This window comes from Anomaloglossus baeobatrachus, chromosome 7, assembly GCF_048569485.1.
Source record: "Anomaloglossus baeobatrachus isolate aAnoBae1 chromosome 7, aAnoBae1.hap1, whole genome shotgun sequence".
NCBI classification, from domain to species: domain Eukaryota; kingdom Metazoa; phylum Chordata; class Amphibia; order Anura; family Aromobatidae; genus Anomaloglossus; species Anomaloglossus baeobatrachus.
In genome coordinates this window covers 244984493-245000801 of record NC_134359.1, presented here as the reverse complement: position 1 = coordinate 245000801, position 16309 = coordinate 244984493, and the positions used below count along the sequence as shown (strand labels likewise).

Below are 16309 nucleotides of genomic sequence, written 5' to 3'. Positions count from 1 at the left end.
CAGAGCCATGTGTACGGTGCAGAGCCATGTGTACGGTGCAGAGCCATGTGTACGGTGCAGAGCCATGTGTACGGTGCAGAGCCATGCGTGTGCAGAGCCATGTGTACGGTGCAGAGCCATGTGTACGGTGCAGAGCCATGTGTACGGTGCAGAGCCATGTGTACGGTGCAGAGCCATGTGTACGGTGCAGAGCCATGTGTACGGTGCAGAGCCATGTGTACGGTGCAGAGCCATGTGTACGGTGCAGAGCCATGTGTACGGTGCAGAGCCATGCGTGTGCAGAGCCATGTGTGTACGGTGCAGAGCCATGCGTGTGCAGAGCCATGTGTACGGTGCAGAGCCATGTGTGTACGGTGCAGAGCCATGTGTGTACGGTGCAGAGCCATGTGTGTACGGTGCAGAGCCATGTGTGTACGGTGCAGAGCCATGTGTACGGTGCAGAGCCATGTGTACGGTGCAGAGCCATGTGTGTACGGTGCAGAGCCATGTGTACGGTGCAGAGCCATGTGTACGGTGCAGAGCCATGTGTACGGTGCAGAGCCATGCGTGTGCAGAGCCATGTGTACGGTGCAGAGCCATGTGTGTACGGTGCAGAGCCATGTGTACGGTGCAGAGCCATGTGTACGGTGCAGAGCCATGTGTACGGTGCAGAGCCATGTGTACGGTGCAGAGCCATGTGTACGGTGCAGAGCCATGTGTACGGTGCAGAGCCATGTGTACGGTGCAGAGCCATGTGTGTACGGTGCAGAGCCATGTGTGTACGGTGCAGAGCCATGTGTGTACGGTGCAGAGCCATGTGTGTACGGTGCAGAGCCATGTGTGTACGGTGCAGAGCCATGCGTGTGCAGAGCCATGTGTACGGTGCAGAGCCATGTGTACGGTGCAGAGCCATGTGTACGGTGCAGAGCCATGCGTGTGCAGAGCCATGTGTACGGTGCAGAGCCATGTGTACGGTGCAGAGCCATGTGTACGGTGCAGAGCCATGTGTACGGTGCAGAGCCATGTGTACGGTGCAGAGCCATGTGTGTGCGTGTGCAGAGACATATGTGTGCGGTGCAGACCCCGATGTGAGGCTGTTATTTGCAATGCTGTAGTGATACCAGGTCAGGTGCTGGGGAAGAATATACTGACAGGGACTGTGTGTGCAGGGGGCGGGCAGGGGGCGAGGCTGGACACTGGGGTGGGGCTGGACACTGAGGCTGGGCGGTGACAGCTCTGACTGAGGTTTTGCACAGGAAGTGGTCATGTTTGCTGGATCTGAATGTAAACAAGAAGCTGCAGAGAATAAAGGTATAATTCAAGAGGAACAAAAGTTAGAAAACAGAAAATAACAATGTAGGTGTGATTTATATGACAATACAGCACAGATAAACTCAAAAAATTTTGTTAAGCTAATGTCGGACAACTCCTTTAATAATTTCATCCAGCTGTTCACCGAATAGACTGGTCCCAGCAAAAGGGAGCCCAGCAAGGAACTTCTTAAGAAGCATCTGCCTTCCACTCTCGAAGCCACAGGAGCCTGCGGATAGCGAGGGAAGTAGCCGAGGCCACCGCAGTGCGGTGACAGTCTCCAGCATGGCAGACATGGCATAGGATGAAAAGACTGAAGCCTGGAAGTTAAGGCAACCATTTCGGGCATAAAGTCCCTGGTGAGGGAATGCATCTCCTCCAGAGAAGCAGGGATGGCTTTGAGAGCCCGCACTGCTGCAAAAGATGGGGAGAAAGAGAGAGGTGCCGTCAGCCACTGATACAACTATCCGGGCTGAAAGTCTAGACACCGGAGGGTCCACCCTTTGTGAATGAGCCCACTTCTTGACCACCTCTGGTGGAAGGGGGAAACAGTCATCAGAACCACGCTTTGGGAAGCGTCTGTCAGGACAGGCTCTGGGTTTGGTCACAGTGGGCTGAAAACTGGAGTGGTTAAGGAACACACTCCTTGTTCTCTTAAGGTATACTGATGCCCTTCTGCCAGAGGGGGATGCTCCCCTGATACAGGCGGATTGAGGTCCAGTACAAATATAATGGACGCAATCAAATCATTAGCATCTGCGTCACCTTCGGACAGATCAATGTAGCGTCCGAGCCCCTAGTAAATGCATCCTCCTCGTCCTGCGAGTCAGCTCGTAATCAGAGCTGCGGGACGAGGAAGGACAGGGGACCCTGCGTCTCCATTTTAGGAGGACTGGGTCTGAGACCAGATGAGGAATCCTCTGTGAGCTTTGCTGAGCGAGCCGTAGCAGCAGAAGCGCCCTGAGAAGGGGGCTGATGCATGCCCAGCAGTGTCCGGGACAGCTGTCCCCTGGAGAGAGGGATTCTACCCAAACCGGGGGTTCAGCCACCGGAGCCGGAGCAGCTGGAGGGACCACTGATGAGCTTCCAGGCTGAGGGACCACTATGTTGGAGCAAGCATCACATGTGGTTATGTGCTCGGTACAGGCAGTACGAGTCTACATGCAGTGCATATTAAGAACAGCCTTGCAGCCTTGCTCTGATGTGAGACATGCTGCAGAAGTGGGGGCTCTGTTCAGAATGACCCCCAGCAGAGTATATAAACAGTATATAAGCAGCTGCACAACCGGAGGTTGTGGCTTGCCAGACCGTTTAACATAGAGACACCTCTGTGCCCTCCAGATCCCCCAGCCCAGGCCCCCATTTGTCACAATGTGGTTATGCAGACATTGAGAACGCTGATAAAATGGCGCCGGAGCGAGGAGAGGGGGCGGGGCCTACTCAGAGCTGGATCCGGAGGGCAAATGAGGTATACAGGGGAGGGAATCTTTCCTCAGTGAGGAGTGTCCGTTCCCTGTGCTGAACAGCCGCTGGGCGGAGCCGCACTGTCCCTCTGCATGACAGACATGCAGGGGCAGTGAAATCGAAACTAGGCCTCAGGCGAAGCCGGGGCCTAGATTTAAACATGCGGCCAGCGTGCAGGCACCATCGGCGCGGTTCTCCAGTGAAAACTGGAGAACCGGCCGGAAATGTTAACACAGTCATAAAACACACTCTCCCCAATATATAAAGTACAAGGGACCCCTGGGGGATGAGCACTCCGTCCGGCAGGATCCTGACAGGGCTGCGGATGGAGACCGGTCTCCTGCAAAGCAGTGAGAACCGTGATGGCTCCCACTTCAAGCCAGAGCCTCAGGGGATGGTGAAGGAGCGCGGCATGTGAAGGCTCCAGCCTTGTAAAATCAACCTTAACAGCACCGCCGACACAGTGGGGTGAGAAGGGACATGCCGGGAGTCCAGATTGGACCCGCTTTTCTTCCAAATCTTTGAAATCAAAAATCAAAATTCAGAGGATGCATGAGTGTGTGTGACCTCCTGAACACAAAGCATTGAACTGGGTGGATTTGTCATCCGGGGGGTGTATATGCTCGGAGGGAGGAGCTACACTTTTAGTGTAGTACTTTGTGTGTCCTCCGGAGGCAGAAGCTATACACCCATGGTCTGGGTCTCCCATAAGGAACGATGAAGAAATAAACAGAAAAACTAAGAAGTAGGCAGAACCTAACTTCACAAGTGGGCGACAGCCACCTGAAGGATGCGTCTGCCCAAGCTCGCATCTGCCGAAGCATGAGCATGCACTTGGTAGTGCTTCGAAAAGGTATGCAGGCTAGTCCAAGTGGCAGCCTGACAGACTTGTTGAGCCGTAGCCTGGTGCCTGAAAGCCCAAGAGGCACCGACAGCTCTGGTCGAGTGTGCCTTGATCCCCGGCGGGGGAGGCACCTGAGAACACTGGTAGGCGTCCGAAATGGTCGACCTAATCCAACGGGCTAAGGTCGGCTTAGAAGCAGAGAGGCCCTTGCGCCGCCCTATGGTTAGAACAAAAAGAGAGGTGCACCGCCTAAGAACAGCGGTTCGAGACACATAGATCCGGAGAGCACGCACCAGATCCAAATTATGCAACGCTTTTTCAAAGCGATGAACAGGAGCCGGACAAAAGGAAGGTAGGGTAATGTCCTGGTTAAGGTGGAAAGGAGAGACCACCTTAAGGAGAACCACCTTGTCTTGATGAAAAACCAAAAAAGGTGACTTCGAAGAGAGCGCAGCCAAATCAGAGACTCTCCTGAGGGAAGTTATGGCCACGAGAAAGACCACTTTCTGTGAAAGACGAAACAAAGAAACCTCCCTAAGAGGCTCAAAGGGGGGTTTCTGCAAAACCGTGAGGACCAAGTTAAGGTCCCAGGGATCCAGGGGCCGCCGGTAAGGCGGAATGATGTGAGACGCGCCCTGCATGAAGGTGCGGACCTAAGCCAGCCGGGCGAGACGCCGCTGGAACAGCACTGAGAGAGCTGAGACTTGTCCCTTAAGAGAGTTGAGGGACAGTTCCAGCTGCAGACAGGACTGTAGAAAGGACAGAAGGGTCGGCAAGGAAAATGGCCAAGGAGGATGGCCGGAAGAGCGACACCAGGACAGAAAAATGTTCCAAGTCCTGTGATAGATCTTGGCGGAGGAAGACTTACGGGCCCGAGTCATAGTGGAGATGACTTCAGGAGGGATACCAGAAGCCGTCAAGATCCAGGACTCAAGAGCCACGCCGTCAATCTGAGAGCCGCAGAATTCTGGCGGAAAAACGGACCTTGTGAGAGAAGGTCTGGACGGTCCGGAAGATGCCACGGCATCTCTACGGACAGATGGAGCAGGTCTGGGTACCAAGCTCGCCTGGGCCAGTCCGGTGCAATGAGGATGACTCGACGGCCCTCCATTCCGATCTTGCGCAGGACTCTGGGCAAGAGAGCTAGAGGGGGAAACACGTAGGACAGACAAAACTGGGACCAGTCTTGAACCAGAGCGTCCGCGGCGAATGCCTGAGGATCGTGGGAGCGAGCCACGTAAACCGGAACCTTGTTGTTGTGACGGGATGCCATTAGGTCCACGTCCGGAGTGCCCCATTTGCGGCAGATTGACTGAAACACTGCCGGGTGCAGGGACCACTCGCCACCGTCCACGGTTTGACGGCTGAGATAATCTGCCTCCCAGTTTTCTACGCCTTGGATGTGGACTGCGGATATGGTGGACTTGGAGTCCTCCGCCCATTGAAGAATGTGTTGGACTTCCAACATTGCCAGGCGGCTGCGTGTCCCGCCTTGGTGATTGATGTAGGCAACCGCTGTCGCGTTGTCTGACTGGACTCGAATGTGCCTGCCCGCCAACAGGTGGTGAAAGGCTAGGAGAGCTAGAAGCACAGCTCTGGTTTCCAGCACATTGATTGAAAGGGCTGACTCGGACGGAGTCCAAGTTCCCTGTGCTCTGTGGTGGAGATATACCGCTCCCCAGCCGGATAGGCTGGCATCCGTGGTGAGAATCACCCAGGACGGGGCGAGGAAGGAGCGCCCCTGCGACAGAGAGAGGGGCCGAAGCCACCACTGAAGAGAGCTCCTGGTCTGTGGCGACAGAGCCACCAACCTGTGCAAGGAGGAAGGCCGCTTGTCCCAACAGCGGAGAATGTCCAGCTGCAGGGGACGCAGATGGAACTGGGCAAAGGGAACAGCCTCCATTGACGCCACCATTTGACCCAGCACCTGCATCAGGCGCCTGAGGGAATAACGGCGGGGTCTCAGCAGAGAGCGCACCGCCAGTTGGAGGGACTGCTGTTTGACTAATGGCAACTTCACAAGTGCCGGCAAAGTCTCGAACTGCATCCCTAAGTACGTGAGCCTCTGGGTCGGAGTCAGAATGGATTTGGGCAGATTGACAAGCCACCCGAATTGGGCTAGAGTGACGAGAGTGAGCGAGACACTCCGCTGACAGTCTGCACTGGATGAAGCCTTGACTAGAAGGTCGTCCAGGTAAGGAATCACTGCCAACCCCTGGAGGTGCAGAACCGCAACCACTGCTGCCATGACCTTGGTGAATACCCGAGGGGCCGTGGCTAACCCGAAGGGGAGAGCCACGAATTGGAAATGTTCCTCTCCGATTGTAAAACGCAGCCAACGCTGGTGAGAAACTGCAATTGGCACATGCAGATAGGCATCTCTGATGTCGATGGATGCCAGGAAATCTCCTTGGGTCATTGAGGCAATGACTGACCGCAGAGACTCCATGCGAAAATGCCGCACCTGAACATGCTTGTTGAGAAGCTTGAGATCCAGGATGGGCCGGAAGGAACCGTCCTTTTTGGGGACTAGGAAGAGATTTGAGTAGAAACCTCTGAACTGTTCCCGGGCGGGAACCGGTACAATTACTCCGTTGGCCTGCAAGGATGCCACGGCCTGAGAGAAGGCGGCGGCCTTGGAGCAGGGGGGAGTTGACAGAAAAAATCTGTTTGGCGGGATGGAAGAAAATTCTATCCTGTAGCCGTGGGAGATGATATCCCGCACCCACTGATCGGAGACGTGTTGAAACCACGCGTCGCCAAAGTGGGAGAGCCTGCCACCGACTAAGGACGTTGCTGGCGCGGACAGATAGTCAAGAGGAGGCTGCCTTTGTGGCAGCCGCTCCTGCGGTCTTCTGTGGACGCGCTTTTGTGCGCCAGTTGGATTTTTGGTCCTTAGCTGAGTTAGCGGACGAGGCCGAGGGCTTAGAGGACGACCAGTTAGAGGAACGAAACCTCGACTGATTCCTACCCTGGACAGGTTTCCTGGTTTTGGTTTGTGGCATGGAAGTACTCTTCCCGCCAGTAGCTTCCTTAATAATTTCATCCAGCTGTTCACCGAACAGCCGGGACCCATCAAAGGGGAGTCCAGCAAGGTACTTCTTTGAAGAAGAATCTGCCTTCCACTCTCTAAGCCACAAGATCCTGCGGATAGCGAGGGAATTAGCCGAAGCCACCGCAGAGCGGTGAGAAGCCTCCAGCATGGCAGACATGGCATAGGATGAAAAAGCTGAAGCCTGAGCAGTTAAGGTAACCATCTCAGGCATAGATTCCTTAGATTCCGGGGGGTCTACCTTTGGTGAATGAGCCCACTCCTTGACCACCTCAGGTGGAAAGGGAAAACGGTCATCAGAACCACGCTTTGGGAAGAGTTTGTCAGGGCAGGCCCTGGGCTTGGTCACAGCGGCCTGAAAACTGGAGTGGTTAAAGAACACACTCTTTGTCCTCTTAGGCGAGGTAAACTGGTGCTTTTCTGCCAGAGAGGGTTGTTCCTCTGATACTGGCGGATTGAGATCCAGAACAGAATTAATGGACGCAATCAAATGACTAACATCTGAGTCACTTTCAGATAGACCAATGGGGCACATGGAGGTAGTCTCCGAGCCCCCAGTAAAGGCATCCTCCTCGTCATGCGAGTCAGCTTCTGAGACCGAGCCGCGGGACGAGGAAGGAGAGGGGACCCTGCGTCTCTTTTTAGAAGGACGGGGCCTGGGACCAGAGGATGAATCCTCTGTGAGCTCCGGTCCTGAGAGAGACCTAGCAGCAGAGGCACCCTGTGAAGGGGGCTGATGCATGCTCAGCAAAGTCCTGGACAAATGTCCCATGGAGTCAGAAAAAGACTGGGAGATAGACCTGGTTAAGGATTCTACCCATGCCGGGGGGTCAGCCACAGGGGCCGGAGCAGCCTGAGAGACCCCTGGGGGTGCGATCCAGGCTGAGGCATCGTCAGGTTAGAGCAGGAATCACAATGTGGATAGGTGCTCGGTTCCGGCAGAAGGAGCTTACATGCAGTGCATACCGAAAACAGCTTTGGAGCCTTGCTCCTAGTGTGTGACATGCTGCTGGAGTGAGGGCTCTGCCAGAATGACCCCCAGAGAATATATACAGAGGTCCACAACCAGAGGTTGTGGCTTACCAGACCGCTGGAGCGGTTTGTGTGCCCTCCAGATCCCGAAGCCCGGACCCCCAAGCACCTCAGCAGGGATGCTGCAGACCAGTGCTGATCGCAGGGAAACCGCTGAGAAAATGGCCGACGGAGCGAAGAGAGGGGGCGGGACTTACTCTGAGAGCGGGATCTGAAGGGCCATAGAGACATAGGGGAGGAGACATGTACTCAATGAGGAGTGTCTCTCCCCTATGCAGAACGGCCGCAGGGCGGAGCCGCGCTGTCCCTCTGCATGAATGACATGCGAGGGCAGTGAAAACAAAACTAGGCCTCCGGCGAAGCCGGGGCCTAAATTTGAGCAGTGCGGCCGGCGTGCAGGCACCATTGGCGCGGTTCTCCGGCGACAGCCAGAGAACTCGCCGGAAAGGTCACAAAATACACTCAGCACACTCTCCCCCAACAATAAAGTGCAGGGACCCCCAATATATAAAACGTCTCAGGTACTTAGCTTGCTGAGACGCCGGGTTCCAAGTCCCTGGGGATGAGTGCTCCGTCCAGCAGGGTCCTGAAGGGCTGCGGATGGAGACCGGTCTCCTGCCAAGCATGGAGAACCGTGCTGGCTCCCACTTCAAGCCAGAGCCCAGGAGGGATGGTGAAGGAGCGCGGCATGTAAGGCTCCAGCCTTGGAATCAACCTTAACAACACCGCCGACACAGTGGGGTGAGAAGGGACATGCCGGGAGTCCAGACGTGGACCCGCTTTTCTTCAAACTCGTTCCAAAAATCAAAGAAATCAGATGAGAATGCATGTGTGGATGTATGCCTCCTGACACAAAGCGATAAACTGGCTAGATCTGGTTCTCCAGGGGGTGTATAAGCTCAGAGGGAGGAGCTACACTTTTTAGTGTAGTACTTTGTGTGTCCTCCGGAGGCAGAAGCTATACACCCATGGTCTGGGTCTCCCATAGGAACGATAAAGAAAACCTACTTCTGGCGATTTTATTCTTTTCCTTGCTACGACATTTACCGATCAGTTTAATTTTATATTTTGATAGGTCAGACTGACGGACATAGCGGTAGCAAATATATCCATTTTTTTTTTATTTATTTTTGATGGGGGTTTAAAAAGCCACAGGTGTAGCTACACGACTGATTAACCGGCATCATCTGCCGAGAAATATGCGTACCTGGCTTGTGAGCCTACATCAAACGCAGGGATCCAGCACATGACTTATCAGTACGTCATATGCTGGTAAGGGGTTAATGTACCTTATTTCACGCTATTTTGGTGCATTTTTTTTCAGTATGGTTTTATTGTATGTTTGCTATGCTCTTCCCCAAGGGGTTGTCCGGGCAAAAGTGTGAAGTTTGCAGTCACTTTGTGTGACTGCAAACTTATGAATCATCACAGCGAACATACCATGCGCTGGGAGGATTCGCTGGTTCTTAGCCGGGAACGACAGTGATGAGAATGCAATTGTGTGATAGGCATGTTCCCAGACAAAAACCCGATTAGAGGACCGGGTCTTGCTCCATAGAAATGTGTTGAGCAAGGCCGTGACCACTGGATGGCCACTAGTCAGATGCGCCCACACCATACATTTGTATGGAGCGGCACCAACTACTTGTGTTCTGGCCAGGAACATGAGAAGCGCACAATTGCGGTCACATGACTGCCGATCCAGACTTTAAAAAACGTTGAATCCTCGTAGTGCACAGTGTGCACGCTACGAGGATTCATAAGTATGCAATCACGGACTAACTGCAAACTTTTCCCTTTAAACCGGACAACTCCTTTAGTGAATGCAGCCAATTTTTGTAAATCACACAATGAAGAGCCACCAATTTAAAGTCAATCTTGAAACTGAAACCTTACCAGGTTCGATGCCAGGCGGAGCACATGATTAACCCCCAAGTTGTTGCCACTTTCATATCTGCTTCCAGCCTTCACAAATACTCCAATTTTAGAAGCGGGGGAGTAATTTTCCAGAGATGCAATTACCAATCCATTTGGCAACTTTGTGATCTGTAAAACCCAAGCAAAATGTCTTTACACAAATGCAAAATAACATCAAGTTTATTGGCTAATGAATATGAGTATGTAATAACATTCGCTGAGTATTCAGGGATCTGACTAGTCCCCGTGATTCTCTAAGCGGAGTAAATCAAACCACTTATTGGTAGCGGTTAGACTGATTATCCTCGTTTCGGCTGATATCATGCTGCTCATAGTGATTTGCTCTCAGTTGAAAAACAGATGGAAGTCCTCTAAGAATAACATTCACCTACACCAATTTTTTTTTTTTTTTTTAACCATAGAAAATTTTAATTATTGGAAGAATGAAGAATTAAAGAACTTGTACCAAGTTTGTAAATTATCCCCAATTCACAGTATATGAGATAACTTAGTGATCGTTGGGGGTCCGACCATTGGGACCCCACAGATCCAGAGAATGTGGTTTTGCACAACCCTACCTAAATGGAGCAGCGGTCAAACATGCATACTTGTGCCCCATTAAAAGGGATTAATCACTATTCGGACAACCCCTTCTCAATCCCTGTTTCCCCATAGTAAAATAATACACTTATACGCACCAGCAGTGTCGTTCATATGTTGACACTCAGCACTGGCTTCACTCTCCTCCTCTATGGAGGTAATTGACATGTGGAGTGAGTGAAAAAAGCCGCAGCTCTCGCTTCTTCCGAATTACCAAAGAAAAAAGGAGAGAGAAGCCAGCGATGATTGGTTGTAAGAATCGCATGGCAATGGTCATGTGACCCCCAGAAGAGATATTTCCAACGCCAGAGGTGAGTATAGGTGTTATTACTTTACTGCGAGAAAACATAGGGATTGAGAATAGGTTGTCCAAGTAGTGGACAACCCCTTTAATGGTCTATGGGTACAATGCACAGATGCCTCCAGCACAGATAAATAATTAGGTGGTGGTGGTAATGCTCGATGGGGCTCTACAAGTGTCCCATTTTCGGCATCAGTACGGGGTCTCAGCAGTCAGACCCCCAGCAATTAATCCTATGGATGGGGGTCTATCTTACAATCTTTGTACAACCCCTTTAAGAACAGAGTAAATGACACTAAGTTACTGTATACACACAGTGGACACTCCTGGCCTAGAACTTACAGGTAGAAAGACAAGGAAAATATATATAACATTTGATGACAGCCATAAAATCTGCTGTGATCATCTACTAAAGCCAATGGCTTACCTCAAGCTCCTCGGGTAAAAGACGAGCTCCCCCTGCAGCTTCTGACTTTGCGGCTGCTGATGCAGAGTACAGCCGTCTCTATAAGAGAAAGAGCAGCCAAAGTTGAGAACCAATAGATCACAATTTCCAGCAAAGGATTATCACCTGCTGCAAATATTCACCAGGAACACTGGCATCTTACCCTCACATACCATTAGAGTAAACATTTATTTGAAATTGGTACTTTATTGAAAGAAAGAAAGAAAGAAAGAAAGAAAGAAAGAAAGAAAGAAAGAAAGAAAGAAAGAAAGAAAGAAAGAAAGAAAAAAAAAAAGCCCAGAGGCACCAATATATGCTATAGACAAAAAATAACAAGTGACAACTATTGATCTGAGCTGGCAACACAGAGTGCGTTATCACTGAGCAAATTGCAGAATGACAGAGCGCAGGGACCAGACCTGTCCCTGAAACAAGCATCACTGATAACTTTTCATTTCAGGGAGGGGGCAGAAGCTACTACAGGTACTGCACCCTCTCCCCCCTGCTCTGATGATGCTTTGTTTGTGTATCCCAGCATGCACTGAGATTCTCAAACAAAGTGTCATCAGACAGGAAAGAGGGGGGAAAAAAACAAAACAAAAACAACGGAAGGTAGTGTAGTTAGAAAAGGGGAGGGAAGTTTTAATGCAGCCATATTAGAAATTAGTTTAGTTTGGGCAATAGATAGGGATTTGGATTAAAAATGTCTTCAGCCTTTAGTTGGTCTTGGAATCTATCACCAAGTTTGAAGGGAACCTGACAGCAGATACATGCTTCCAGTGGCTTGGGCAGCATGTATCAGACAGACATTGGCTGTATGATTTCAGCAATGTATGGCCGATTCTGAAACACTTGCCATTCAGAGAAAAAAAACTTTAAAAGCCTCTGGAAATAGAGCCAAAAAGGAGACTAGTTATTAAAAAAAAAAAAAAATATATATATATTAGTACCTGGTGGCTTCTCCCTGCCCGCTTCCCTTGAGTAACCTGCGAGTGTGCATACAGGTACCTGTCAGTCATTTGCTGAGAGAAACCATGGAGACTGGTCATTCTGACTAGTCTCCAGTGCAGCTTGGTCCCTGGCCGGCTTGTATGCTTTTCTCTAAGTTTTTCTCCAGCTCTGTACCTCCAAAAAGGTTACAGATTATACTATTAATTGGCACAAGTTATAGGCAGAAATGTGCCCACATATTTGAACACTTATGCAATGTACACGTAGCATAAAATAGTGACAGACATCCCAATTATAGTTCTAATAAATTCACAAGTCGGGAGTCATGTCCATGATGTGCACGTGCTGTGCGGTCCTCCAAATCTATGACTCCCTATCCTGCCCATATGTGACAGCGCTCTCCCAGTACAGTAAGGGTGCTGCCACATGTTGGCACTGGTCCGCAGCGGGTAGAGTTTTGGTTACATGTGATCTGATACTCCTGACATTCACAGGCTGAGTACAGACCATAATGTCAGGCCTCAAACTCCTCAGCATCATAGGCTTCTATGAGGCTGCTGTGTTTGGGTCAGAAGACCCCCGGCAGATCCAAAAAATTAATTGTAGTTCCTCCTAGCTCATGAACATGGAAGACGCCTGAGCTCATGCACATGACGGAGAATTGGCCGTACAAAGACCACAATGCCCAGAGGTCTCCTGACCCGAAATTACAGCCACAGACACAAATGAGACTGCAAGTTCAGATTGGAAATCGATGCCACACCAGGCACTGTGGTCTCTATACGGCCTGGGGAAATGCGCTGGTGTGAATCCGGCCCTACTCTGCAACTTTTACCAAATGCCACCATGTAAGGCTAAGTTCACACTTTCGTTGTTTTGCACCAGTCACAATCCGTCACCTTAAGGAATTACGGTATCCTACAAAATATTTTGCAGGAATCCGTTTTTCCCCATAGGCTTCTATTAGCGATGGATTGTGACTGATGGCCTGCGTTGCATCCGCCGCGTGATGGAGCTGTCGTTTACTGATTGACCGTCAAGTGGGAACAACGCTGAATGTAACGTTTTTTTGTGTGCGGCGGATTGTTTTTTTTTACTATGAGCATGCGCACAGTAAAAAACCATGATAGACTGTAAATTCAGTTCCAGCGGCCAGAACGATCAGCTGATCGCCCGGCTTTTGTGAACGATCAGCTGATCGCCCGGCTTTTGTGAACGATCAGCTGATCGCTCGGCTTTTGTGAACGATCAGCTGATCGCCCGGCTTTTGTGAACGATCAGCTGATCGCCCGGCTTTTGTGAACGATCAGCTGATCGCCCGGCTTTTGTGAACGATCAGCTGATCGCCCGGCTTTTGTGAACGATCAGCTGATCGGCCGGCTCACAAAAGCCGGCCACCGGTAAAACAGTAAAAAAAAAAAAAAAAAACCCCAAAGGGTTGTTTTTTTTCAGTCACATGAGTTGTGCCACTTTCTGCAACGCATCCGTTGCATCAGTCACACTGTGATGGATGCAAAACAATGGAAGTCCGTCACACTAAGCGACGCACCAGCAATCCCACCAGCGATGTGACCTGGCAGGGATCGATGGCGCGTCGCTACATGGTCGCTGGTGAGCTGTCAATCAGGCAGATCTCCACAGCAATCAGAGATCTGCCACCTGTGTAACGACGCTGTGCTTCGTAACCATGGTACACATCGGGTTACTAAGCAAAGCGCTTTGCTTGGATACCCGATATATACCTTGGTTTCCAGCATCTGCAGCTGCCAGAAGCCAGCTCCCTGCACATTCAGTTTGTCACTCTCTCGCTGTCACACACAGCGATGTGTGAATCACAGCGGGAGAGCAACCACCAAAAAATGGTCCAGGACATTCAGCAATGACCGGTGACCTCACAGCAGGGGCCAGTCGTTGCTGGATGTCACACACAGCAACATCGCTAGCAACATCGCTGCTACGTCACAAAAGTCGTGACTCAGCAGCGATGTCGCTTAGCGAGACGTGGCCTTTAGCCTTATACAACCCTCAGATAAAGCAGCATAAAGCCAACTACTGATCAGCAATCAGAGCGCCCCCCGATAGCTGACTGAGAGGGGGTCCTGGCCGCTCACACATACACCTGTGTAGTGTCTAATCACAGCACAATCAATAAGGGAGGCTAAACACACAGGAGACCGCACCAGTCTGACCCTCTGCCAGCTGACATTGACGGCCCATCTCAATGACCAGACCCCAATGCTCCGACCCCAGGAGATTCCAGCTCCGCAGGCAGCAGAGTTGTTAATGCAGCTCACTGCCATCACACTGCCTATAGCCAGGGAGCAGTGCACTGTGCAGTCACTTTTCTAGCTGCAGGAGAAAAAAAAAGTGGTGCAAACACTGCAGATGTGACTAGAGCCTGCTGGGAGTGTTAGTCCCCGCGCTGCTGGAGGCCTCATGTAATGTCACACAGGACAGCGGGGTCACCTTCACTCCGGCCCCGCCACAGGAGCACACAGAACCGAGACCACCGTCACCAGGAGCCCCCAGCAGAAAGCGCAGAGCCACCGACACCGGGGGTCACCGCTCTGTGTATACCCCCTATTAGACGTCACTGCCGGCTGACAGAGCCACCCCCGGCCGCAGTGTGCACTGCACGGTAACACGGAGCCCCGTCCTTACCGAGAGGAAGCGGGCGCCGCTGATCAGCTTCATGACCGCGCAGTCTCCTTCAGCTGCTGACAGGAAGACAAAGATGGCGGCGTCCGCTTACCCGGCATGCTCCGCGCCGCCCCTGTCAATGGTAGCATCCAGATTGGAGGTGATTTTCTGAGGTGATGACGTCACCGGATAAGGCGGGGACTAGCCAGACCAGTGCAGATCTGATTTCCGGGATCCGTACAGACTGGAGGGATATAGTGAGGAGCTCCCCGCGCAGCTCCAGTCTGCAGCAGTGCACTGTAGAGAACCTCTACCGTCACCTCTAGCCCAGACGGCTCCTCCAGGAGCGCCTCATACAGAGAGGGGAACAATGTCCCTGCACTGAGGACTTTATACTGAGTCCTAGGGAATCGCTCAAGTCTTTAATGGAGCAGACATCAAAAATCATACATGTATTTTTTTTGCACTGTTTTCTATGTATTTCTATAGGGCAACATTTTTTTTTCCTTTTACGGCCTTCACGACCATGGGCGTACAGATACGTCCGTCCAAGGTCTGTTTCCCTGCCTTTCAAGCGGCTCACATGCTGAGTCTGCATGTTTCCCTGCATGTCTGCTGATCTGATCTGCTGTGATGTGTGCGTCTAATAGCCTGAACGTGCCCTGTGCAAAACTCCCCCACCCTGCTGATTTCTTTGTCGCTCTATTGGGAGACCCAGACAATTGGGTGTATAGGCTATGCCTCCGGAGGCCGCACAAAGTATTACACTAAAAAGTGTTAAGCCCCTCCCCTTCTGCCTATACACCCCCGTGCTCCCACGGGCTCCTCAGTTTTTTGCTTTGTGCGAAGGAGGTCAGACACGCACAGCACAGCTCCACAGATTAGTCAGCAGCAGCTGCTGACTATGTCGGTTGGAAGAAAAGTGGGCCCATATAGGGCCCCCGGCATGCTCCCTTCTCACCCCACTCTTGTCGGCGGTGTTGTTAAGGTTGAGGTATCCATTGCGGGTACAGAGGCTGGAGCCCACATGCTGCTTTCCTTCCCCATCCCCCTCAGGGCTCTGGGTGAAGTGGGATCCTATCGGTCTCCAGGCACTGAGACCGTGCTTCATCCACAACTCCTGTGGAGCCTGCTGGATAGGAGCCGGGTACAGTTCAGGGACATGGCCCTGCTACGTGAAGGTACTCTGTATCCCTGTGGGGACCGCGCACGGCAACACCTCAGCTTTGCTGGGTGTGCTAGTGCACCGGGGACCACGGCGCTGACCGGGTTAAACTGTGCCATTACACACTCAGCGTCGCTGAGTGTGTTTATATGTAGGGGCTACCGCGCTAACCGCCGCTGCCATGGGAAACTGCGGCGCGGCTGGGACTTGTAGTTCGCCGGGGACTTCGGCGTCGGCCGCGCTTTTACGGCGGCCACGCGTATACTCGAGTCCCCGGCTTGCTTGCGGCCTAGTTTCCCTTTCTCCCGCCCTCAGCCCTGACAGGCAGGGGAAGGGCGGGACGCTGCACGGAACGAGCAGCACTGAGGGCTGGAGTATGATTTCCATACTCCACCCCCCTCACTGTGCACAGTGTGAGCACCTTGGCCACGCCCACGGCTCCCTCCTCTCGTCAGGATGCCGCAGCCATTCCTGTCAGCTCCTCCGATGCTGCAGAGAGGGATTAACCCTGGGAGACCCAGACACGGTCTCTGGTGGCCTCATAACCGCTTTAGGCGGATGGTAAGCAGCACCTGTGGTGCTAGCCCCATGGTGCTGTAGTGTATTGA

At 52.0% G+C, this 16309-nt stretch overlaps 1 protein-coding gene across 1 annotated transcript in view; it reads right to left on the bottom strand.

Moving 5' to 3' along the window:
• The window catches only part of UQCRC2 (ubiquinol-cytochrome c reductase core protein 2), a 134592-nt gene extending 119927 nt beyond the window's left edge, over positions 1 to 14665 (bottom strand). The window contains exons 1-3 of the mRNA XM_075318000.1: positions 14558 to 14665; positions 10928 to 11005; positions 9579 to 9728 (exon numbers count right to left, since the gene is read on the bottom strand). Coding sequence (XP_075174115.1) covers positions 9579 to 9728; positions 10928 to 11005; positions 14558 to 14590 — 261 coding nt within the window. The 5' untranslated portion in view covers positions 14591 to 14665. The remainder of the gene's footprint in view (positions 1 to 9578; positions 9729 to 10927; positions 11006 to 14557) is intronic.
• Between the last annotated feature and the right edge of the window lie 1644 nt (positions 14666 to 16309).